This window comes from Lingula anatina, chromosome 2, assembly GCF_051362555.1.
Source record: "Lingula anatina isolate TDL-2025a chromosome 2, LinAna3.0, whole genome shotgun sequence".
Classification (NCBI taxonomy): Eukaryota; Metazoa; Brachiopoda; class Lingulata; order Lingulida; family Lingulidae; genus Lingula; species Lingula anatina.
Genome location: NC_141768.1, coordinates 43,309,906 through 43,334,343, shown reverse-complemented (window position 1 = coordinate 43,334,343; position 24,438 = coordinate 43,309,906). Strand labels below are relative to the sequence as shown.

General features: G+C 36.3%; 2 protein-coding genes across 6 annotated transcripts; both read left to right on the top strand.

Annotated features, from left to right (window-relative positions):
- Window positions 1-755: 755 nt before the first annotated feature.
- LOC106155148 (bone morphogenetic protein 1) lies at window positions 756-12,329 on the top strand. 2 transcript variants are annotated; one of them, XM_087003250.1, is made up of 18 exons: window positions 756-911; window positions 3,547-3,680; window positions 3,835-3,934; window positions 4,528-4,645; window positions 5,047-5,175; window positions 5,543-5,684; window positions 5,895-6,018; window positions 6,191-6,304; window positions 6,667-6,897; window positions 7,238-7,321; window positions 7,604-7,705; window positions 8,109-8,232; window positions 8,642-8,760; window positions 9,037-9,177; window positions 9,485-9,675; window positions 10,019-10,175; window positions 10,525-10,792; window positions 11,209-12,329. In XM_087003250.1, exons 1-18 carry the CDS (start codon window positions 815-817, stop codon window positions 11,315-11,317), a joined length of 2,484 nt encoding a protein of 827 aa, XP_086859376.1. In that variant the 5' UTR covers window positions 756-814; the 3' UTR covers window positions 11,318-12,329. The 2 variants fall into 2 exon arrangements, 1 of the variants encoding a protein (XP_086859376.1); XR_015332684.1 differs by lacking the exons at window positions 10,019-10,175; window positions 10,525-10,792; window positions 11,209-12,329 and having other exon boundaries at window positions 9,033-9,177; window positions 9,485-9,504.
- A 2-nt stretch (window positions 12,330-12,331) lies between these two features.
- LOC106151319 (beta-1,3-galactosyltransferase 1) lies at window positions 12,332-18,636 on the top strand. Of its 4 annotated transcripts, none has more exons than XM_013524536.3 (2): window positions 12,332-12,437; window positions 16,720-18,636. In XM_013524536.3, exon 2 carries the CDS (start codon window positions 16,848-16,850, stop codon window positions 18,084-18,086), a length of 1,239 nt encoding a protein of 412 aa, XP_013379990.2. In that variant the 5' UTR covers window positions 12,332-12,437; window positions 16,720-16,847; the 3' UTR covers window positions 18,087-18,636. The 4 variants fall into 4 exon arrangements, with proteins under 4 accessions (XP_013379990.2, XP_086859379.1, XP_086859378.1 ...); XM_087003253.1 differs by lacking the exon at window positions 12,332-12,437 and adding an exon at window positions 16,342-16,459; XM_087003252.1 differs by lacking the exon at window positions 12,332-12,437 and adding an exon at window positions 16,364-16,533.
- Window positions 18,637-24,438: the final 5,802 nt, after the last annotated feature.

Below are 24,438 nucleotides of genomic sequence, written 5' to 3'. Positions count from 1 at the left end.
ACTGACTTCCTGATTCCGTTTGATTTAAAACCCTGACAACATGGTTCATAGGCATCGAGGTTCGTCAGAAGATGTTAATTTTTGTCAATAATGATTTATGGCATTTACCTGTTGAAATAAAATCGAAAAGTATGAATTATCTTCAGTTAAGTTTAACGAGCAGTGCAGTTAATGTACGGGCGTACGAATTTTTCGAAATCTTGAACTTATTAATTTTTTTACATATCTATTCTTAGTACTGTTATTACATTTTTTCATCAGTATATGATAATTAGAACATTTCATTTTATTTAGGGGTCAAGTACTAGGGTCAAACAGTGGCGGATTTAGAGGCCTGACCCCTTTCCCACCCACTTCAGTTTCTTAAAAATATATAACATCCCCCTCTTGAAATTAGAATTTTGACTAGTTAAATCAAAGTTCTAAACCGTATCAAAGGACAATATGTTTGCTCTCCAAAACACCAAAAATTTTATGGGCCCTTGAGCAGGCCCCGAGCCCCACACCAAGGGGGCGAAGGTTGGCATCCATCCCAGCCCCCCCCCTTCAAATAATCCTGGATCCGCCCCTGCCAAATGCTTTTTTACCGTAACGTACAAGACAATCAAATTTTAAACCTCTTTTATTCATTTTTAAAAATAGTACTGAGAAATAGAAACTCTAGAACTTTGCGATTAATCCTTATTGTTGACATTTTTCTAAAACTACAGTACTAACTAGTACGTACTTTCTACGTGCTGATTGGGCTTGTCTTGTGACTTTTATTAAAGGGACTTGACCTACTTAGAATCACTTCGGAATCTCCCTAGGCGCGATGTGTGCGCTTCGAATCTCTCTGCTTTCGGGTTGTTTTTTCATCATTTTTTCTCTGTCAGCCACAAGAGGAGAACCCATGAAAATCAGGAAACATGGTAAGTTTAATGTTCAATGCAATCTAGTCCAAGGTGACATTTGGATGTTTAGACTGCAAGTTATTATTCAATTTTAATTTTTTAGTAAATCGTGTGCACATTAAATTTGAGTAAGACGATAGGCATAGACAATATCAACAGTAATTCTTGAGGACATATACATGTAACTTCAAATTACAAAGAATATTTATCACTGAATAGGTGATTTTTACCGTTCTTTTTTTGAGAGAAATTCGACTTCTTAATTAAACGTTACCTAGTGGGGTTTTCAGTCAGGTAAAAAGAAACATTCACTGTGTCATCAGATGGCGTTGTACTAGTACTGTACAGTACACTCATGTACACTGTGTACATTCTTATTGCAAGATTATTCCTATTCAGAAAAGGCAATGAAATATTTTTTCATTGTTAATCTGGATTAAGTTACCTTCTCTAATGCCACTCAATGAATCCATTTTTCAGTAAACTTAGCTAGTTTGCTGTGTCAACATAAAGTTTGTTTTGTGTACTGGGGTACCACATTCAGGTGTGGTGTTAATTGTTGCCTTTATTTAAACCAGTGAAATGAATTTACTTTAAGCTGTAACTTATATATTGAGAGGGAATAACACTGGTAGAAAAATTAGAAAGAGTTCCCAGTAGCACAAAACAGCCGTGCTTTTAGTGTGAAGTACCATATTTTTTCTTGGCATTGGCAATCAATTTTATGGCATCTTGGTATAATGAAATGTGACCAAAATCTTCTGTGCTGAAACTTTACACCATGACCTTGAAAAAGTGTGAAAATAGTGTGGCTTGAAGGCAGATCTCATGATTCTTTTCCATTCACATTCATGTGCAAAGATTCAGCCAGTCCTGTACGTCATTTTTAGATGGCTTCAGTTGTCATGAATTCCTGAAAAATTTACATATGCTTACAACTATGGCTTTACAATAATTATAATATTTACAGCATTAAAACTAACTACTTCTATTTATTAAATTACACAATCTCAAGTACAAAGAAATGAAAAAAAAAATTCCACAAGAATTAGATTTCTGTGATTTTGAAGACTGTTAAGACTTCAATGTTAAAGATTTTGTGAATAATATATAAAGATTAAAATAAAGAAAAATTAAAAAGTAAGAAAAAAGGAGAATCTCAACCAAATGATGAAGACCATCAAACTCCAACTAATATAGGTTTGCTGAAGACTTAATTTGCCACATGGCCCTGGGTGTTGAATACAAATAGGTTGAAACTTCAGCACAGCTGTGTGTGAGATTTTCAGTTTACAATAACTCTCCTGTGTCTATATAAAGAGGTTATATGTCCCCCATCAATCTTAAAAAGTGGCATTTTTGTAGGTCTCTGATATACTACTAGTATATCCCTATTAAAGTCATTAAAGGAGTTTCTGCCAGATTTGAACATAAGGATACTTTTTGTTTCAAAGAAGAGGTGGGGGGGGGGGGGGGGGGAGGTAATTTTCTAGCCAAGGGTAGTCAAAAAGGTAGAAATTGGAGGTACTTTAAATGAATTTGAATGTATAGTAAGCACTCCCCTAGAAAGTTGGTCTGAGCATGGATACTGTGTACCTCTGACCCTGACTTCCGCACTAGTGCAGAGATTATTTTGTGAAATACTGGTGGAGCCCTCCAGAAGACATCTGCTGACAGGTTTTCTTGGCACTGACCAGAAATGAGGAAGATGCCAACAATTGAAATAATATTGCTGGTTTTGATTATGACTTGAAAGTGTGAGAACCTAACAAACCAGTTTTATGTTTCAGTATAGCACAGCTACGTCTCATCTGATACAAACAGACTGCCACTGTTATTTAACATTTATGAACAATAATGAGGAACCAAAGTGTTTCACATATAAACATTGTGGTACATGTTACAGGCGAAAGCTGCTAGCGTAATAAAAGCAATAATATTTTTAATGTTTTTTTTTTTTTTTTACCCTTCTGTGAGAGAAGAAAGATTATTTATACAGCACACGTCATGCAAATTCATTGCAAATAATTGTGAGATAAGTAAAAAGGTCAATAAAGATGCAGATAAAGTTATCAGTAGAAGAAATGAAAGCCAGGCACCTGACTTTTAAAGAAATGTAGAATTGACCAGGGTACTAGTACCTAGATGCCTGTAAGGTCAAGCTCCTGGCAATTAAAAGGCCGTGCAGTACGCACACATTTGCACCAGCAATATCAGCTGACTACCAGGAAACCACTCTGGTCCACAAATGATTCTCAGTGTGTGCAGAACTCTGAATTCAGTTGAAACAACTCCAATGTGTGAATTATTCACAATATTGGCAGAACACTGAACTGGTTTGAAACAGCCCCAGTCTGTAAATTATTTGCAGTGTGAGCACAACACTGAACTCTTTGGGACTGTGTAATATATTATCACAAATGTTTTCATTTCCTGTCTAAAATTTGCCATTGGTGGTGGTGGGATATTTTAATTGGTATAATGTAGTTGTTTCAGTTCAAAGGAGCGCCACTTGCTCTTTTGATAGATTGTAAGATTGATGGATCAATTGATGGATAAAGAATTGTTTGGAGCTATTAATTAATTTGTTTATTCACACTTGTATAGCCTGACACTATTTTTTCACCTGATTTCTACTTTTCATGTGTTTTAGTTGTGGATGGAAGCTCTAAGTTACCTAATGCAGAAAATGACAGGTATCAACTAACGGGGAGAGATGAGCAAGACATTGTGAAGCTTATTCAGAAAGATGGATATATGCTTTATGAGAAAATACAGCATGATCAGGCAAGTTGACTTTGTAATTTTGTATAAAGATTGTAACAGTTGTTATTAAAAGTGTCAGATTCTCTTTGAAGAGGTTGTTGGTGACATCATTCGTGCTTTATTGAATAACTTCAGATATTGGATTTTGAAATGTATTAATTAATTTTTTATGCAGAACAAGTTGTTACCTAGACGCCGCCGTGCTGTAACAGCATTACCAGAAAGACTGTGGCCCAATGCTACTGTACCCTATGTAGTTGGACCCAATATCACAGGTAAATGATATGTGCCTGTAGTTGCCTATAGTGTGTGTGTGTGTGTGTGTGTGTGTGTGTGTGTGTGTGTGTGTGTGTGTTTAGATTTATAGAATACGTGGAAGTAGGCATCAATGATTATTGTCGCATTCAGTAAATGGGTAGCTGGTATGTAACTGTTTTAGTCAAATTTGAGTTTTTGTCTGTTCAGGGAAGGATTGCAGAGAAAGCCACATTGTGCCACAGACGTGGTTGTCTTTTGTATATTATTCAATAGTTCTTGAGGCTGTATGCTCAGACCTGAAATGGTTATGGATATAAGCCACATGCTTCATAAACAAAAAAATTCATTGTCTGTCCTCATAAGAGTTGAGGTTATTGGAGTCATTTTAATAAACCGTACACTGTAGCACATCTATTTAATCAGACTGAAATCAATTAGTTAAATTGAAATCATATATATTAACATCAATTTTTTTGTATTAATTAGTTACATCCATATATTTGCTATTGTAACACTGTCCATTGCGTGCATGAATCAGTTCACTCCATTTACTGCATAGTTGATACTGAAAATTGATATAAATAATAATAATAATTCTATTATGATACAGCTGTCATGCTTGCCACCATTCACCAGGCTATGGCACACTGGGAAGAGAACACCTGTATCAGGTTTGTGAAGAGAACTACACAGAAAGACTATATTGAGTTTGCTCCCGGAAGCTGTGGGTAAGTACAGTCTGACCATGACACCACATGCCAGATTTCCAAAGGAACTAAACCAAGTTTCAGACCAGGGGTTACTTATCTTTAGTAGACTAAATGAACATTAATCCTGAACTGTAGTAGACCATAATTTTTAGTCTTACTGTTTAGACCAACTTTGGGTCTTAGGTTCTGTTGTGAAACCAACCCCATCAAAAATTGCTTGGACTTGCTTCTTACATTTATTTTCAAAATTTTGAGTGAATCCAGTTTCGTTACCATTTTTAATTAGTAAAGAAATAACTTTTTGCTTATTATTTTTCATATTTTTCTCTATCTTTTCATATGGAATCCTTGATTAGAAATTGATTCTAATTGATGTTCATTGTTTTTTTAAAATTAGTTTTATTTTTTTCATATCGTAGCTGTTGTTCATTTGTTGGTCGCCGTGGTAATGGTCGCCAGTACGTTACGCTGTCTCCACACTGCACATATTATGGTGTTGTTATTCATGAGTTAGGTCATGTGATTGGGTTTTGGCATGAACACAGCAGGTAAGAGCACGCAAATGTTATTTTCAAAAATAAAATGTTGAAACATAATACATAATAGGTAACATAAATTTTCCTATTTTTTTTTATCAAAGGGTATTTTTTTCAGATTTATTTTGCAAATTTGAAACTGAGCATAGCAAAATACTGTGTGCTTTAATGATGTATCCTTGATGAATCCTGATGAATATGTAATATATGTTTGTACTGTACCTCAATACCTAGTAACATTACATTAGGTATTCTAAGATTTGATAGAGTAATATGTCAGCTGTATATGTATATGCATTAACAGCACATTATGTCAGCTTTTCGTACATGTACTTGCATGTACATCATGTGTGCATAATTTTAACATTTGTCACTTTAGACCAGACCGTGACCAGTATATCACTATTGTCAAGGACAACATTGAAATTTCTAAGCAGGACAACTTTCAGAAAAAGTCCATCTTTGAAATTGACTCACTTGGACAGCCATATGATTACTACTCTATCATGCACTACAAAGAGGTATGATTTATTGTTTTCTATCACCAAAACAAATTTCATTGTACAAGCCAGAACATAAAGTTGCAATGCCTTTATACTTTCCAGTATCTCTATATTTCAAATTCTGAATATAAAAAGATGGGATAGTGAGAAGTGACAGACTCTGCCAAATGTGTCAGTGCATTGCATTGGTTGATTAAGAAGGAAATGCAGCCTGTTGTTTTATTTCAGAAAACATTCAGCAAAAATGGCAAGGTCACCATAGAAACTATTCAGCCAAACATCCAGATTGGCCAGAGAGTAGCTCTCAGTCCTGGGGATATAATGCAGGCCTCACTACTGTATAATTGCCCAAGTAAGGACTTTGGTTTTTTGTCGCTTGGTTTTTTGGTAAATTTACATAGTGAGTATGGAAAATATATGTTGTTTCTTATAAACTGAGATCAAGAGAATGAAGAAGACTCATTTTAATCGGTATTACTATAATTTAGTTGTTAAATTTACAAAAATAATATTTCATTTTTCAGGGCCCTCCTGTGACAAAGTATTCAACACAAGCTATGGCAAGTTCTCCACACCAAATTATCCCATCAAGTATTATAAAGATCATCAGTGTACATGGGTTATACATTCAATACCAGGTAGGATATTTAAAAGTCTTGGTTTGAAATTGGATTTTTGTAATCAGCTAGATATGTTTGAAGTGCAGGTTTAGGAAGTACAAAGCACATTTAATTGTTTTCTTTATTATTATTATTAATTTTTGATGAATATAGAATTTTAAGTGAGACTTGTTGAAAAAAATTTCAGATGATTTAAGTGAGACGGGTTTAAACATAAGTACTTCAGCAGATAGTTCTCAAATAGAATTGTATTTTATTATCTAAAATAGATAATAACACAGATGTATAGTTGTTATGTTGTTCCTTGAATTTTATAGCCCAGAACCAGATGTAAAAGACAGATATCTAAGACAGTATATTTAACTTTATTTCCTAACCAGGTCACATAGTCCACCTTGAGTTCAGTTCATTCTCCCTGGAGACCTCTATGAACTGTACATTTGACTACATAGAGGTCAGGGAAGGCACTAGTGAGCATGGCGCCCTGATTGGTCGGCTGTGTGGAGAGGGCAGCACTGGTATTATCCACTCGTCTGTTGGTCTGTGGATCAGGTTCCACAGCGATGCCACAGTGTCTCTGAAAGGAATGGAAGCCAAGTTCAGGTTGATTAGTATGTAAATATGTGAAGCTATTCAGTACCTAAATTATGGAAATGTTTGTGTGAGAATGTTAATTTATTTTTTTTTTGCCAGATTGTAATTTGATTTTATTTCTGTAATGTAGATGTGGGACATTGGTCAAGAACGTTGAAAATTGAATAAGCTCCAGTTATATCACTCTTTTGTTCTCAGAATATACTGCAGCTACATGTGACAACATTCTTCTCTTACAAAACTCTAATTCTAATGCAGTCTGTTGTAATAAATTCATCATTATACCTTGTAATGTTATTTAAGAAACAAAGTAAGAAAGGGAATGATTAGCAGAGACTAATTTTTCATACATTGCAGAATCCCTGGAGCAAGCAGACACAGGGAGTGGGGATGGATCTGGCGGCCAGTTTGAAGAATTACAGCGGTCTCTCTATATTGCAGGTTGGTGACATCAGTACAAGTCACACAGTGACTGTGTGTAACTATTTGTAAATCAGTTTTGCTGTGCTTAATACATTTTCAAAAAAACATGCATGTATTTTAAATATGTGAAGGCAGCATTTTTCACTTTGAAAACTTCTATACATATATATTCATAACATTTTGTTCCTATTAATATTTTGAATGTTTGCATCAGTTTTCTTTTTACTTACAACTTAGCTTTCACCATTTTTTCACCTTACTTTTGAAATTCAAAATTTGTCTTGTTTGACATGAATACAGACTGTGACCAAGATCTGACCCATCACCGTGGCGACGTGTCATCTCCGCTGGTTCCTGTGAGGTTCACAGGGGTGGTGCGCTGTGCTTGGAGGATAGGCGGAGGTAAGAAAATATAGTGAGGAACAAATGCTAGTACATCCTACCTGATCTGTTTTTGCTATCAGTTTTGACAGATTTTAATAAATGAAAAATAATTGTGACTCGATGTTTTATGTCTAGATATTTTAGTGAGAGACAGAATGAGAATTTTGTGCATGAAAATTATATAAGATAAGCAAAATACAGAATGATAATCATAGCATACAGAAAATTAAAAAAAAGAATTGTTGAAAAGTCAGTTAGTTAATACTAGAATTTGTATTCCCCCCCCCCCCCCCCACACCAAAATTTTTATATGGAACTGAAGATTTCAAAGACAAATGTACAATGTTTTTTTTCCAGAAATGTTGAGATTTTTTTACAAAAGCTTCATTCTGTACATTCCACTTTTTCCTTTTTTCTGCAGGTGCTAATGCCACCAGAGTGAAGGTGTCTTTGTTACGTCGCACTCTCAGTAAGACATCCAGATGTCTGGGGAACATATACGTGCTGACAGAGAACAGTAAACAGAGAACTGGGGAGTTTGACAGGTACTACATGTACTGGTACTATATGACAAAGGGCGATAAATATTACAGGGGAGGGCATAGTCTTATTTCGTCTTATAAGATAAGGGGCTGGTTGATGTTTTTTATAATTAAAATGTTTGACTTTTAGTTGTTTGTTAAGAAGGGCTATGTGTAATTCCCAAATACAGACATTGAAAAGAGAGTGTCATTGACAAATGATGTAGTGATAAATTACTGAAGAGATAAGTAGAATCCATTTTGATAAATGTGCAGTTAAGTGACAGTTGTGATCAAATTAATAACGGCTAGACAAAAAGGAAGTGCAAAAGTATGGATTTAATTCTAAGGACTGTATATTTTCTATCATGCTTATTACACATAAACATTATGTTACTGTATGTATTCTCCCACTGCTTTCTATATACCGCAGGTACAAGAGAGTCCGCTATAACTGTGCCAACACCTCCAGTTTGGTATTGAACACATCTAAAGTGGTCATCCATTGGTCAAGTGATGTCCATGATGCTGTCCACATGGCTTACATTGTAGGTGGGTAACTTGGGATTTGTAATCATTTCTTTCGGCAAAATAACTTTGCTTTACAAAAGTTAACATGTTTTATATAGCATTCAGAAATTTGTACACAGTTCCATAGCAGAAGACTGCCAATGAATACTTAAATATGTGCCACAATCTTGATTCATATTCAGCCATAATGGCAATCCTCCAAGGCCCATTGTTCAAAAACTGAAATTTTATATACTCAAGAAAATTTGATCTACATGTATCTCTTGCCTCATGCTGTTGTCTCTTTGCTGCAGGTAGATTACGATGAGTGCGCCGCGCAGTCTCATAAGTGTGCTCATGACTGCATCAACACCATGTCAGGGTACCACTGTGCCTGCCACCGTGGTTACATATTGACCAATGGTCAAGAATGTCTGCCTAAGCTGGTACAGTTTAGTGGTAAGTACATTTACAGTTGCCATGGCATCCATAACCATGGTTACACAATGACAAAGGAGTCAAAGTTTGCCTGCTTAATTAGCAAGTACCAGTAATTAGTTTTTTCAACTGCCATGTTTCAGTTTTAAAAGATTTGTATTATTGATAGCAGTGAGATGTAGCTTTTTTATGGTTTTCCTGTTTTCCAAGCAATGGGGTGACAGAGTTTTTTATCAATTCATCAAGTATTTTGGGGCTTTTTCTTTATGGTTTAAAACACTGTTGGAATGCATTTTGCATTTTCACTAAGTATTTTCTTTTACAATAGACACATGTAATAGCACCCTGACCAGTATTCGAGGCAGAGTGAGATCTTCCACGGAACCTTATGGTACATGTGACTGGTACATCAAGCAGAAGGAAAAACAGAGAATAATGTTCAGTTTTAGCAAGTTTAACATCCCATCATCTGCCAACTGTAGTAACACATATGTTGAGGTCCTGGCTGGAGAAGGAAAGGTAATGTTATGATGTAATGGCTATTGAATTTTTGAGAATATTTCATTTTCTGAACATACAAACATTAAGATTATTCACATTAAATTTTTTTGTAGATTAGGGCAGTGTTATGGCTTAGGTCAACATCCACGATTTTCTCCAGCTGTCAAAATAAATACCTTATGTGAATATAGCAGGCAATAAATTGAGCTTTTTTCTATTGCTTTGGCATTGATTTTTTAAAACACGTATGTTACTGGGATCCTAGGGTTAAAAATATATTTTAAAAAGTGATTATTTCTGTTATAGATATTGAATGAAAAAACTTAATGATATATTAATGACTGGTATATTTTTCTCTCAGGATTTGACATCTAAGGGTCGATATTGTGGGAAAGAGCTGCCGTCAGCCATTACTACGGTGTCAGGGAAAATGGTGATACGGCTGCATATGACACCACAGAAAGGAGTCAGAATGCCTTATTTCTCTGCAAGATATATAGTGTATAATAAGCAAGAAAGTAAGTTCTAATCCTGCTTTTCTTGATTGATATGATATATTTGTTTTTTTTTTAGCTTTTGTTTGGTTTTCTGATTCCATGTTACATGTCAGGACCACACTGACTTTTGAAATAAGGTGTTATTTGTTTTATTTAAGAAAATTGACATTTTGAGGCATCTTTTTTTTTAGCAAATAAGATTGTTTCATTATGTAATGTGCCAAAATAATTTTATTTCCCATTATTTTTTAAGAATATTCTCTAATAGATTTTTAACAGAAAGTGTTTATAGGTTGACACGTTTTTTTTCAACTTAAATCTTAATTTGCCTTTATATTTTAGGAACTAAATTGCAAAATTTATTTCTCAGGTTTCTGCTACAAACGCCTAACAGGAAAAGGGTTAATTACTAGCCCCAACTTTCCCAAGACATACCCCCATAACTATGTCTGCATCTGGAGAATTACAGTCAAGTCTAAACACAGAATAAAACTCAAGTTTGACACTATGGATATAGAAAACACAAAGAACTGTGAATTTGACTATGTTGAAATTCATGACGGTCGCCACAGGATATCTCCATTGCTAGGAAGGTATTGTGGGAAAAAGATTCCGAGGAAAATCTTGTCAACAGGTAGGTCATTGATTGCTTTATTGAATTTTCAGGATACATTGTGTGTCTGTTTAAAATAATGGATATTATAATGAATGACAAGTGCAAAAGCGTGAAACACAGACCTATTTTTTGTTTGATTGTTGCATTTAGTCTGTTCTGACCAAACTTTGTATATAACAAAAAACATTGAAATTAGATTATTCCACCATTTTAACCAGAGTAGGCTTTTAAAAACATATCAATATTTTTTCTAGATATTTGGCCTTTTTGATCTGAGGCATCTTTCTTTTCAGACAGCTTTTAGAATGTTACAGTAGCTGTATAGCTTTGTATTGGTTGGATGACCTCACCATACTCACTGTAGAATTTTTGCTGCACAAAACGCAGAGGGTGATATTGATTTTTTAAAAGTATAAGCTTTAATTTCATCATAGGTAGACACCTGTGGCTGATGTTTATAACAGATGAAAGTGGAGCAGGGAGAGGGTTTCAGCTTCACTACTCACCAGAAGCCATTATGCCAAATGCTACAGGAAAAATAAACTAAAACAAAGATATTGCAGTCAACCCCAGACAACAGTGCTTAATACTATGTAATATTTATAACAGACAAAAGTGAGTCTGGGAGAGGATTTCAGATTTTCCCATCAATGGAACCACCATGTTAAATACAGGGGAAATCATCTGAAAAAGGAGACATATTGGTGATATCCACTCTGTGATTTAGTGGATAAATATTACCCTCTACCAGGGTGGCAGATTATATAGGGAAAAACGGAAAAATCCAGACACAGAGCCAAATGACTGTCTATTTATCTAGAGACATATTTGTGAATATCTGTGAAAAATCAATCTGTCACCCTGGTAGAGGGTAGATAAATATGGGGTGTTAGATGAACCCAAGACCAGAATTGTCATGTTTCTGAAGTCAGAACTCGGTAGAAATCATCATATTTCTACAAGCAACATGAGTGATCATGTTTCCAGAGTAGAAAGATTATTATGTAATATATTATGATTTAATATAAGGAGACAGGATTGGTCTCTGTTTGAGAAGAATTGTATAAATTTATATGATATGTGAGTCGTTTGAAGAATAGCAGATATAAGCACCTGTTTGTCGTGATTGGCATGCATTCTCTTCTTCTGTTTCTTAGGTATTAATTATAAATTTAACAATCAAAAATAAGATGCAGAATTGTAGTTTGTTTTAAAATTACTTTACAAAAAAATTATAATTGTAATTATGCTCTTTTATAGCATTATCAAATCGATAAAAGTGCCATACATTTTTTATGACATAACATTGTATAGAAAATATTTTGCTCTTTATTACTAGCATTGCAGGCATTGTCTTGATTTCTATGCCTTTAATTTGTAACGGGGATGCGTTGTGAACAGATTCATAGAATTGATTACCAAGGGATTAAGTGGTACACAATACCTCATTGCCATGGTAACTGAAAGTCTCTCAATCATTGGCTCAATCTCTTCATCATCTGCACGTAGAGAGCCTGACTGCAATAAAGGAACGCCTTGCTGTGTGGTGATAATTGATATGCCTTCAGGTTCTAGTGTGTATGTATCACTGGGGTGGATTTCAACGTTCTGCAACCTGAGGAAAATGTTGTTTCCAAGCACTTGAATAATTACGTGCCACAACAGCAGTAAGTACGAAATCAATCATTCTACAGTTTAACGTACAATTTTAACGTAAACATTAAGGGCGTTATGCCGTTATACATGTAGCTGTAATTTAACATTTATTTTGTGGCACACTTAAGGTGTTCTTTATGTTAGGTTCACATAGCCTGATGTGCAGTTCAGTGGGTGCGGTGTATTCAACTGCGATTCCACACTATCAAAAGCAGTTTCTGTGATGATGGGTAGTATCAGCTGCGGTAAAATGAGTACATGACGCAAAATAAGTTATAAATTCACGTTTTGAGGTTTTACAGGTTTTTTTTCACCATTTTGAGCACTGCTGTCGTTTTATATGGTAAAAATAACGAAAACCTCTCAGGAATGAAGCTTTGTTAATTTAAGCAGAAATAGTTTGACGTCGGTTTGTTACCACGTGTTATAATATGATATGATGTAATGATCTGAATCAGTACCTGTATATGCAGTTTATTTCACCGAAAAATAATATCTTTAATTGGAAAATGGGCTCAGGTCTTCTACGTTTTACAGTAGTCCTTTTTTGTCGCATATAGAATCTAATTAATCTGGGCTTCTCTCGGCGTGTCCTTGTATATTGGCTGCAACGTGTTTCTCAACAAAAATGACAAGAAATCAATTTCATTTAAAACGTAGGAAAATCACTCTTCTTTGAATCGCCAGAGAGTGCCTAGTTATCGTAAGTAAGATTATGAAGATTTTTAAACATCTAACAGTTTTCTGTCTAGACCTAATATCTGCTAGCATATATTAAATAGAGTGCGTGTGAGAAGTGCGTTTGTACTGTAGTTAAAGTTCAGTAACTGCACCACTTTCGGCATACATCAATACTTTCAAGTGCCAATATTTCATTCCCATTCCGATCATTGTACATGTATTCTCTTTTTTTTAGCATTTTCTGAGGCATTGACTCTTGGTTTCATATGGTCGCTGCTCCTGCCCATGAGGAGTAATGCGTCTTTAATAAATGATTTATAGACCACTCTAGAGACAAACCTCAAACTTAACTTAGAGAAATTATGATTCAAAATTCATTATCAATAGATATGTTTTTAAATAACGTGAATTAAAACCTGTCAATAATACGCATTTAATCAAACATGACTCAAATGTCGCTGTTTTTTTCACAGGGATTTCACCTATAAGACGCTACCCCTCTTTGACCAGTATTAAAACAGTTGCCTGGTTATCTTTGAGACCATTCCCACAGATATTTAGATCGATCTATCCCCCTACTAAAAGCTGTAAGGGTGCAATTACCTTTTGTGCGCGTTCGGCTCCCGGAAGCTGACAGCAATTTAGCGTGAACCACCAGGGAGTTAGGTCGATCCAGATGGATCGATCTAAATCGGTGGGAACCCGGTCTTAGACCCCGTTCCCATAGACATCATCGGTCTACGCGAATCAACCCAACTCTGCGGGGACTCGCTTAGTGCAATCAGCTTAATTGAATGACACGCTTCCTTTCGTTTCCAACGTACTCGTATAATCACCAACTTTTCTGTATTCCACTTAACACCAGGAGGCGTACTCATCTGTAAAGCTGAGAATCCCCGGAGAGTTGCGTCTGTCCGCGGTGTTTATGGGTAAGCACCCTTTGTCACTGGTCAGATCTGGAAAAAATAATTTCAAACAGGTTTTAGCTCATTATAGAATCTTACGACTGAAATATCGAAAATAAATGTAACCTTAGATTCTTTTGGCTCAAAACGAATACGATGATTAGCAGACCCTTCAGACTGCTAATATATAAAGAGACCTTTCTAACAGATATCGTACAAATGAGACTTTAAATTGCGACTGGTCACGATTATTAGGCAGTTAATTTAAATATCCGCTCCAGATAAAATTCAAGAATACACGACGGCCTTAAGAAAATTAATTGGAGTGCAAGTGCTCCTCATGTACGCTATGGATATACGCTATGTATGGGATTTGGCAACTGTAAAAATATCATGCCAACTTAAAAACCTCTGTGCCAATATTGAACTAATTTGAATTCAAAAAGCATGACTTTGCCTGAAGACCATGAAGATCCCAGTATGCCCTTATCAGCACTGTCATGTTGTAAAAAAAAAAACAGCAACAAAAAAAAAAAAACAAATGCATGCTTAATTGTTATTTATCGAACAAATCTAAAATTGATGCCAGTCTAGAAACCAATCGTTTGTGTGCGTGATTCGCGTCTCTACGTCTTCTCTCGGGAGCTTCTTGGAATTGGAACTTCTATTTGTTTCCAGCTAGGAGCGTTTACATAGCAACAAATTTGAGTCTTGGATGACAACAAGCAAACATCGATCCATCTAGTTTTACACGACAAAATTATCGATTGATTGCAACTTCTGCAATCTGGGTTTAATTTAGACCTTCTACGGGATTGGTCTGAGATAAGGTATCTTCAACCTTTGGTCAACAATTTGGGTCAAGGTAGGCTATAGGCTGTTGACGGTGAAAACTGCTTGATGGAAGGTGAACACGAGACAGTTTCGTGTAGTCAATATAAAACACCATAGGACAGAATCCAGCACAACGGCACAGACACATATCAAGACAAGGCTTCCAGGTATGAAATTACAGACCTATATGTATGTGGTAGATGTGCTTAATTCAGGTGTTAATTGAGTGACTCTTTTGATTAGCCAATCAATACAAACGAGGCAGGTTAAGTCATCTTGGTGTTATTTCCGGGAGACCAACGGTGTCGTAGTCTTTTTTTTTCACTTTCGTGCGTTGGGACTGCAGTGCTTGTAGACATAATGTACAATCTCTCTCTCTCTCTCACACACACACACACACACACACACACACACACACTGCCTATTGGCGATATGGCAGTCTCTCCCTCCCTCCCTCCCTCTCTCTCTCTCTCCCTCCCTCCCTCCCTCTCTCTCTCTCTCTCTCACACACACACACACACACACACACACACACACACACACACACACTGCCTATTGGCGATATGGCAGTCTCTCCCTCCCTCCCTCCCTCTCTCTCTCTCTCTCTCTCACACACACACACACACACACACACTGCCTCTGCCAATTGGCGGTATGGCAGTCTCTCTCTCTCTCTCTCCTGCATTGGTCGAATATGAGTGCACAATGAGTAACAAAGAAAGAGAAAATGTAAACTAGCAGTAAAAGACGGTCTTCTATAATGAACTAGGTGACATGACTGTTGACTTGGCAGTTTAAAATGTGTCCATTTCTTCCGAGAGTGAGAGAGAGAGAATTTGTAAAATCAATAAGCTTATGCCAAAAATAAACAAATTAGCTCTGCAAAGACATTTCTTTCAACGGTTTACAAAAGGTCGGATACATCTTACCAGTAAGCAAAATATTTCCAAGGGGACTATAAATTATTTTTGTCATACCTAGTACATCAGCATGCATACAATAAGACTTATAACAACACAATCTAATATAAATGTATATTTGTTGAGAAAATTAATTTTTTGCTATTAGAAATTGATTTCCGTGTCATCTGACATCACACGCTGACGAAAAAAGCATTATGCGATACAATATCCCTCATATCAAATAAGATCCATATTTCATTCATAGGCAATAAATCACAAGCGACTGAACAATCTGCTCTTAATAAATTCTTCCGTTCGATTTTTAAACTAAGTCAAACTGTCTCGCTTGCTCCCATCAGTTATTGTCAGTTAACAGGTATCAAATCCTTTAAGGCACACGCTATTCTACGTACATGTAGGCCTGTGTTTTCTGTATACAAATTAATCTTTAACTCCCGGCGTTTGACAGAGAGCCCATATAGGTGAACCAGGGGATAGTTCCTTGCACGAGAGGGCAGCAAAGTGCATTCTTAAATATGCGTCGTCAACGTCTTTCCTATACTATGACGTACTCTGTCATACATGTCATAAACTCACTGGCCTGTCCTCACTTCGCGTTTATAGAGATCATTACGGAGATCCTTTTCTTATCTTTACTACAAGTTTAAACGAGACGCCAACAGTGCATGTAGAACGCATCCCGCTTCTGAGGCGAGATTTTCGTTTACTTTTTATTTATATAAGTGTTGGTGTGTGAAATGTCATTTTGTTTTAGAACACATTTGGTATGTGATACCACACAACAGATAGGTATTTGATCTAATTCATAACGAAATACAGGGTATAGTTTTGAAGGCCAGCATTGCGTGTTGGAGTGAATCAGAAAGGATGAGTGACTCAGACCGACATACATGTGACTTTTTATCTGTATACTACACTATATAATACTGTCTGTCTTTTGTTTTTCGTAGAGACACGGGGAGCGGCCATCTTTGAGTCTTCGTGTTGTGGTGGACCATCCCAGTCATGGAGTCCCAACCAAGTTTATAGCAAAGGACAATTTCAGTGATCAGATACCAGTGTTGTTTCTACAGAGATAATGTTTCCCAGGCGCACCGCAGTACTACGGGTTGTGATTGTTTGCGGTGTAGTTTTTACGTCACTTTCCATGTGGATATCTTCCAAAAATTCCTCTGACCTGGAATACAGAATGCGACATCTTATGCAAAATGAACAGTCAAATGGAATTTCCCAGTTAAAATCACTTACACACAATACTTCCGACCAAGCGGACCATCGACAAGTAATATTAATCCCGCCTACATCTTCACGCTCATTTCAGCCAACTCCAGATTCCAATGCAAAACATCGTCACATGGAAACTTTTCAAAACTTTTACGGATCTCTCTCCATGAAGGATTTGGTGGCTTTCAAGAAAGAATTCAGTCGCACTGAACGCTACAATAATAGCAATAACCACGACTTTGAATATATCATAGTAAACAAAAATTTATGCTCGTCTCAAAGCCCGTTTGTGATAGTTTGGATTCATACCTCGCCGGATCACTTTAAACAAAGACTCATGATACGACAGACATGGGGTAATCCACGAAATCACCCAGATGGCAGCGTTAAAATTATATTCATAATGGGGAAAGCTTCCTCTAAAACTCTGCAAGATTCGCTACATATGGAAAGCGAGCGTTATGGCGACATTGTCCAAGAAAACTTTGTAGACTCCTACAAAAATTTAACTTACAAAGCGATCGCCGGGATGAAGTGGGTTTCTTCTTACTGTAGCGGTGCCAAATACGCGCTCAAGTCTGATGACGATATTTTTGTAAATGTTTTTAATCTTGTAAGACATCTTAAAAGTTTTGAAAAACACAAAGTCACAGAGAAAGTTTTACTGTGCAATGTATGGCACAAGATGAGGGTGTTAAGAGATAAGAAAAGCAAGTGGTACATAGCCGAGGAAGAATTTAAAGATGACTTTTTCCCTATGTACTGCTCGGGATCGGCCTATATCATGTCCGGTGACGTAGTAAAGGGGATGTTCCAGGTTTCGCTTTCGACACCGTTCTTTTGGGTGGACGATTTTTATGTGACTGGCCTTCTTGCCCACAGGCTCGACTTAAAACACCAGTCGTTTAATAGTGTCTACCACTTTAAAGCGGGAGCTGTGGAGGCCTTCACAGAGGGACGAAAGAGAGAATTGCTGGTATTTGCTCACTTACACGGTTTAAATCATTTTTATAATATGTGGAACGGGGTGGTGAGGCGGGAAGCGGAACGCAGTCCACATCTTTTATCTCTGACAACGAGACATTCTACCTGAAGATATAGACACATAGTTGCGATGGCCTACGGGTGACAGTGGAATTCAATTAAGACTTACTTTATCTTACTTGAGTATCTTTATTTACTTTAATGACATGTGTCATTACTCTTCCCTGTTCATCTCGTTTTTGGTCATAAATTTCTATTGATTTTATTTTTTTCTTTTAACTCCATCAAGTGTACTGACAATCATACATCATATCTTTCAGGGTACATTATAGTACCCTGAGTGTGTGGTTTAAACTGTTAAACAGACACAAAATAACCCACTCAATTTGGTTAATTTAATACCACTTTTTTGACAAGGTTCTGTACATTAGTATTGCAGGTGAAGTTTTATCGAGACTATCGTTATATAACGCTGAAGAGGACCTCATTTTTTATTTTGAAAGTACCGTTTGCATGAATGTAATAGTGTGTGTGTTTGTGTGTGTGCGCACATGTATGTATGTGAATGTGTGCAAAATCGATAGTCGCGATGAATTCACGTCTTTGATCGAAAATTACATCGTAGAGTTAGACGTATTTAATAAAGCATCATAATCATATTAATTTTTAAACATCTCACAGTTCATGCACATTGATAATATTTCAAACAAACTCTTAGATGTTAATGTTTTGGTCATTCATCCGAAAATATTCATTACTAGTTGGAGTGACAGTAGGATGATATGTATGTAAGAAATTGATAATTAGACGGATTATCTTTGTTCATATATATATATATATATATATATATATATATATATATATATATATATATATATATATATATATATATATATCACATTACTGATAGTGAGAGTGAATTCAGTCTTGTCACAAACACAGCTGGAAAATTTTTTCAGCGCCTTTGTCAAAAATATTTATATGCATTCAACATTCTTTTCATTGTCGTTTGTCTTGCAACTGGCATTTGTTTTTCTTTTCGAAAATTGCGCTTTTCATTTCTTAAGACAAAGAATGATCACTAATTAGATATTGTCACACATATCTGGCTTTATCCCGATGTAGATTTACAATATATTTAAATGTAAAGCTGTCCTACACGGGACCTTATCATTAAGTAGCGCATAATGTTTAATATTAACGCAGTGCTCCCGCTGCGTATAACTATCAAGTTCACTCGGGGTGAAAACAATGCTTGCAAGTGATAACCATAGATAATCATATCAAATATTCATAGAATTTTACAACATAAAAGCTCAGGCCCAAATGACATTGGTATCCGGTGAAATCCAGCGAAATGATAACGAGGTGTAGACAAACGTAAGGACTTGGTAAAGAAGTGGTATGATCTGGGCTCTACATTTCTAAGTGGTTGGTTAAAAGGAAAAAAAGAGTCTACCAAATGCATTATCATTCCTGTATAAAGGTAAACTGTTTTTACCACCCCATCTCCCATTAATATGAACTGAAAATGACATACAGATATGTCATGTGCCTTACGACAGGGAGATACATGTATTTGTTTATGTCGGGGTATGGAACTTAAATTTGACAGACTTAAAAAGTCCTTGGAAGTAAAAACAACACATTATTCAATGTAAAGAACGCAGTGACCACCAGCAGCTGGACGTCATGAATTGCAGAATCGCGTTGCTGCTCCTCATTTTCATCTCTAATTTATCGGCCATCACTGTGGGGTCTCTGTCACAGAATAAGTTTAAACTGAAGGTTGGTATCTTAAAACTTATACATTAAAATTGGGTCTACTTTTATTTTGGATATGAGTGAAACTATTCGTCTAGAATCGAGTAACTGTTGGTCTATATTGTAGCCATTTCTTTCTTGTCATAAAACAGGTGCAATATTCCAATTGGAATGCTACTGATTTATCTTGGGTCGAAGTAAGCGAAATATTTGAGCCAAAAGTAAAGACTAACATTTGGAAAAAATGTTTTGTTTTAGAAGCCCCAGGCCCTTTTTACCGGAACATCAAAACTTAAAAGAGTACCAAAAACAAAACTTTTCTTGTCTTGTGCTTTGAAACTTCCCTGTCTTCTCTGAGTGTCAAGGTCAGTCTCTTATATAATATAATATACGCCGAATAAGCATATTAATACCCATAGGATATACGTAGGTTTTACACAAAGAGAAAATGGGCCACGGGATTCAAGTATAGACATGTAATTGCCCCACCCCTGCAAATTATGTTTTTGAAAAAAATATAAAAGAAGCAATTTGGGGAATTCGACAGCACCTTTGTGGATATTAGAGTGTTTTTCTACTCTTTTGGGAAGGGATAAAGGGTTTGTTCATAGCTTTTTTTTTTTTTTTTTTTTTTGGAAAGTTGGAATAACACCTCTTCCCCACCCTCGAGGAGGGGGGTCAACCTATGGGTAAATGCTCCTTTGAACTACAGGAAGAAATAAAACATAATTTACAGCAGCAGCATCAACTTGAAGTTGAACAACAACAGAGACTGTTGACTAGCGCCACTCTCGGCTACTTTTAAGATTAAAATATTCAACGAAGTGCTTAAGGTATTAGATCGTCACAGCAGAGCCATTGTAATTGACTGATGGATAAATGTTTTCGCTCAGAATGGGTTTATGTTTAACCAGGAAAATGAAAAATAGAATCTCCTATCATGGTAGAAAAATGGTGTGCTGTGAAAAAAAAATCAATATCATCGAAACATTCCAGAATATGAGGAAATACTCAATCTACGTCATTTTATAAGATTAAGCCCATGAGTCACTTTACTTGAAAACCACCAAATACCTAGAATAAATGAGATTCAAGCCCTACCCTAGTCACGTACAAAACTTGCTTAGACCCGAAGTCGAACATACAGTTGTGGATATCAGTGATCAGTGAGAAGTTTACGATTTTATCAAGTAAATGTTTTCTTAATGTACCTGTGGTCTTGTTTATGCCGTTTTTGTGGGCATGGATGGGAGACCGTCTCCTTATTGATGATATATTTATGTTGACAATAAAAGTTAATATGGCATGTCTATCTTGTCAATCTCCATCCACTTAATTTTGGACTTACCAGTACAGCGTTTGAGATCCGAAGAAAACATGATTTCATCTCACAGTAAAACGTGATGCTAGAATAGACAGCATCAAATGACACTTGAAATCTTGCAAATGATTTGCTCATCTCTGATATACATATCAAGCTAGCAGCATGAATAAATAATTTTTATGTATTTTTCTTGTTGCAAAATGTTTATGTGGTGATATGTTGTTTATTTCCTGTGGTTTTAACATTGAATTCCGTTGTTGAACATGGGCTCTTAATAAGACCGCTTGACATTTAGAATGGCAATAGTCATATTCGAATGGAAAATTACTGTTGGCGAGTTATACTAATGACATTCTTCTTGTGTGTCCTATGACGTCTTTTTTTCTTGATTGATTTTTGGGCCCAGGAAAAATTAGCTTGATTACGACATTGAGAACCTCGAGTAACTTGAAATACCCAAGATGACCACCAATACCCATTTAAATATAAACCCTCACAAATAAACCACCTAACCTGGGTCCAAACCACTGTTTTAGCCCGAGTTTTCAATAAAAAATTTGTTCATAAGGACCCCTTTTATTGTTGAGTGTGTATTGGTAATGTTTGATAAACCCCAAATGACTGTCAACAGTCACAGAAATATCGTTTTCCGCTATGATGGGTTAAAAATATAATTATTGAGTTGTTTTACTTTACAATCACAAAAATCGGAGTAAACTCTAAAAATTAAAGATGTTTCATTGGTAAAGCGCTCAACACCAAAGTTGCATGCATCATTTGAGGCTTAACGGGTTTTTATTAGGATGTAAATCTGTACTTAACACTATATTTTTAATATGGATATTCGGCTTTCAGTACACTCATTTGATTAAAGTATCAACAGCCCTTGAACATTTTAATGAAGTTAATACACTGGGTCTTATTAAAATTATCTGTACTATAACCTGAAGTAGGATAAACATTTCTTTTGTCCAATTTGTCACCAAGAGCTGTATCAACCGTCTACTGTTTCCACCCTGAGTTTCAGAGACCATTGAAAACTCCCCTCTTTTATCAGGATGCCTCTGCTGCTGATAGAAGATATGTGTTTTCAGTGATGTATGAAACCCAGGTTGATTGTTTGCGATTTCGATATAAAACTTCGCTGTGCTCTGATAATGAACAGCTTGTTTATCAAAACAAGGTCGAAGTGATGATAGGCTATGGACCGAGGCTATTCAGGTCAACTAATCTACAAAGTCGATTAAGGAATCAAGTCAGTGAGGTTTGCCTGACAAAACTTGCTCATAAAAAATGCAATCGTCTAACTGAAAATTTTTATATACGACTGAAGGCCTTTTTCTCCAGAATGATCACCGAAATCGCAGCAGGCAAGTTATTGCTGCTGGTGCTGACAAGGTGTGCAATGTGTTAGTTGAGAAGCATCGTTTTTCACAGCAACAATCCCCTCTTTTATCTTAATAGTTTTATTAAAGAAATACCTGAAATGTCCGAACATACGAATGTGGATAAGACACAGGACGCAGCTCAATTAGGAAGCCTATGAAACAAAGACCTAAGTTGCGCCATTACGCTGGCCTGTAGCCAGCAATTTCAACGGGGTCTTTTTCTGAAAAATGGACTCTTTACTCTCTTAGTTGGCCACACTTGAGAAACAACATAGAAACTTGATTAATTTTTGATTCAGAGAGGACCTTGTCCGGCAAAAATGACGTACGTTTTTTTTTTTTTTTTTGCACCACCCGCTTCCTATTGGCTTGTAATGATTAAATGACTGAAGAAAATTTGGACCAAACGTCGTGATCTTTCCGCTGGAAGGGTGTCGCCCCCCTTCTTTCTCTCCAGCTGGTGTGTATGGGGTGCATGCACCGTTTTCTCTATTTTTGATTATGTACAATTCCGTCATTCACATCGTCGGCATTATATTCCCTGCGAGCTAGTTGATAAAAATAAGTTAAGCTGAAAGTCAGTGAAAGATGTGCTGGAGAATTATTAATATTACCTTTTGCTGACAGACAGCAGTGGGGCACTGAGGGAACGCTCATTCCAGAGATTTAATACCTGATTCTGAACAAGCTGGGCCGACCTATCTCGGTCCAAACACACCTTAAAGTAGGTCGTCCTGTTACGATTAGCTCACCAAAGGCAGCAAATCTAATTACGTACTTGCCCCTCTCAATGCAATTGCCATCAAGGTAAATGTCGAGTTTTTTTTATTGGCAAGTTATGATACCAGAACAATGTGTAAGCTCTAGCCATCTCCTTCGGAAACGGGATTTTACTCATTCCTCACAAAAAGTGCTAATTTCATTCGAAGATAAGCCTGTTGTGTAAGCACCAAGCGGTACTGTCTGTTGAGAAATGGTTAGGAGAGGCATTAATACAATGATATCTGCTTAGCGAAATGTTTTTTCGTAACCACAGTTCGAGGAAATCGACTTCATTCCATCTAAATATCCTTTACGTAATAAGAAATGAAGGAAGTTGCGCTCGTCCGTAATTTTCATAATGACACAACAAGATTTTGTCATCAGCACCAGTAAAAGACAACCCCTTTTTAGTTATAGGGGAGACCGGGGCTAGTTGGACCCCGGGGTAAGTTGACCCCCCATCAAGTTTCTTTAATAAAGTTACTTCAAGATGCTAAATTATTTTATTTGGACTCCCTGTCGACGCTTTCTTAGCACTATTGGATACAGTCACTTTACAAAATGATGTGATTAATTATTTTACCCCATAGTTACTTTGTCATAAATTGATGGGACCCAACTAGCCTCCATCTCCCCTATATATGATAGCCGACTGTGACAAGGCGATTCCCATATTTATGAGGCTTTAAAAAAATAATGCAAAGTACTGCTCAATTGGCATCAGTTGATTAAAAAGCGCAACGTTCTTCACAACAAATTTAAAGTATGACGTTGAAAAAATGCCATAAACGTCAAGAAAAAATGTGTGCGCCCTGTGTTTCCCTCCAGCATGTGCATCTATATATATATACTGTATAGAGAGAGTTTTGCTCAGGTTGACACCGTGCACAACATTTCTTTTACGGCAGTAATGCTATAATGCAACTACGATCATTGTAACGGTGAGTTGAATCTTTAAAACTTAAATCGTACGCCATAGTCACATGCGGAGAGTTATGACTTTTTTTTTTGAGAGAGACATGGCTCTTTTTCATTGAGGCTTCACTGAGTCGACTGAGACCCGGTGTGAAAGGCCGACCGTGCATACCGAACATTAACATACAATACATGTACATCGCAATGCCTTGATTTAGGTAAGACAATACTCAGCGAATGAAGAAAACACATTGCATTTAAACCGTACTCCTTCACAAAATCAAAATTGACATCCAAAATCTTGACTT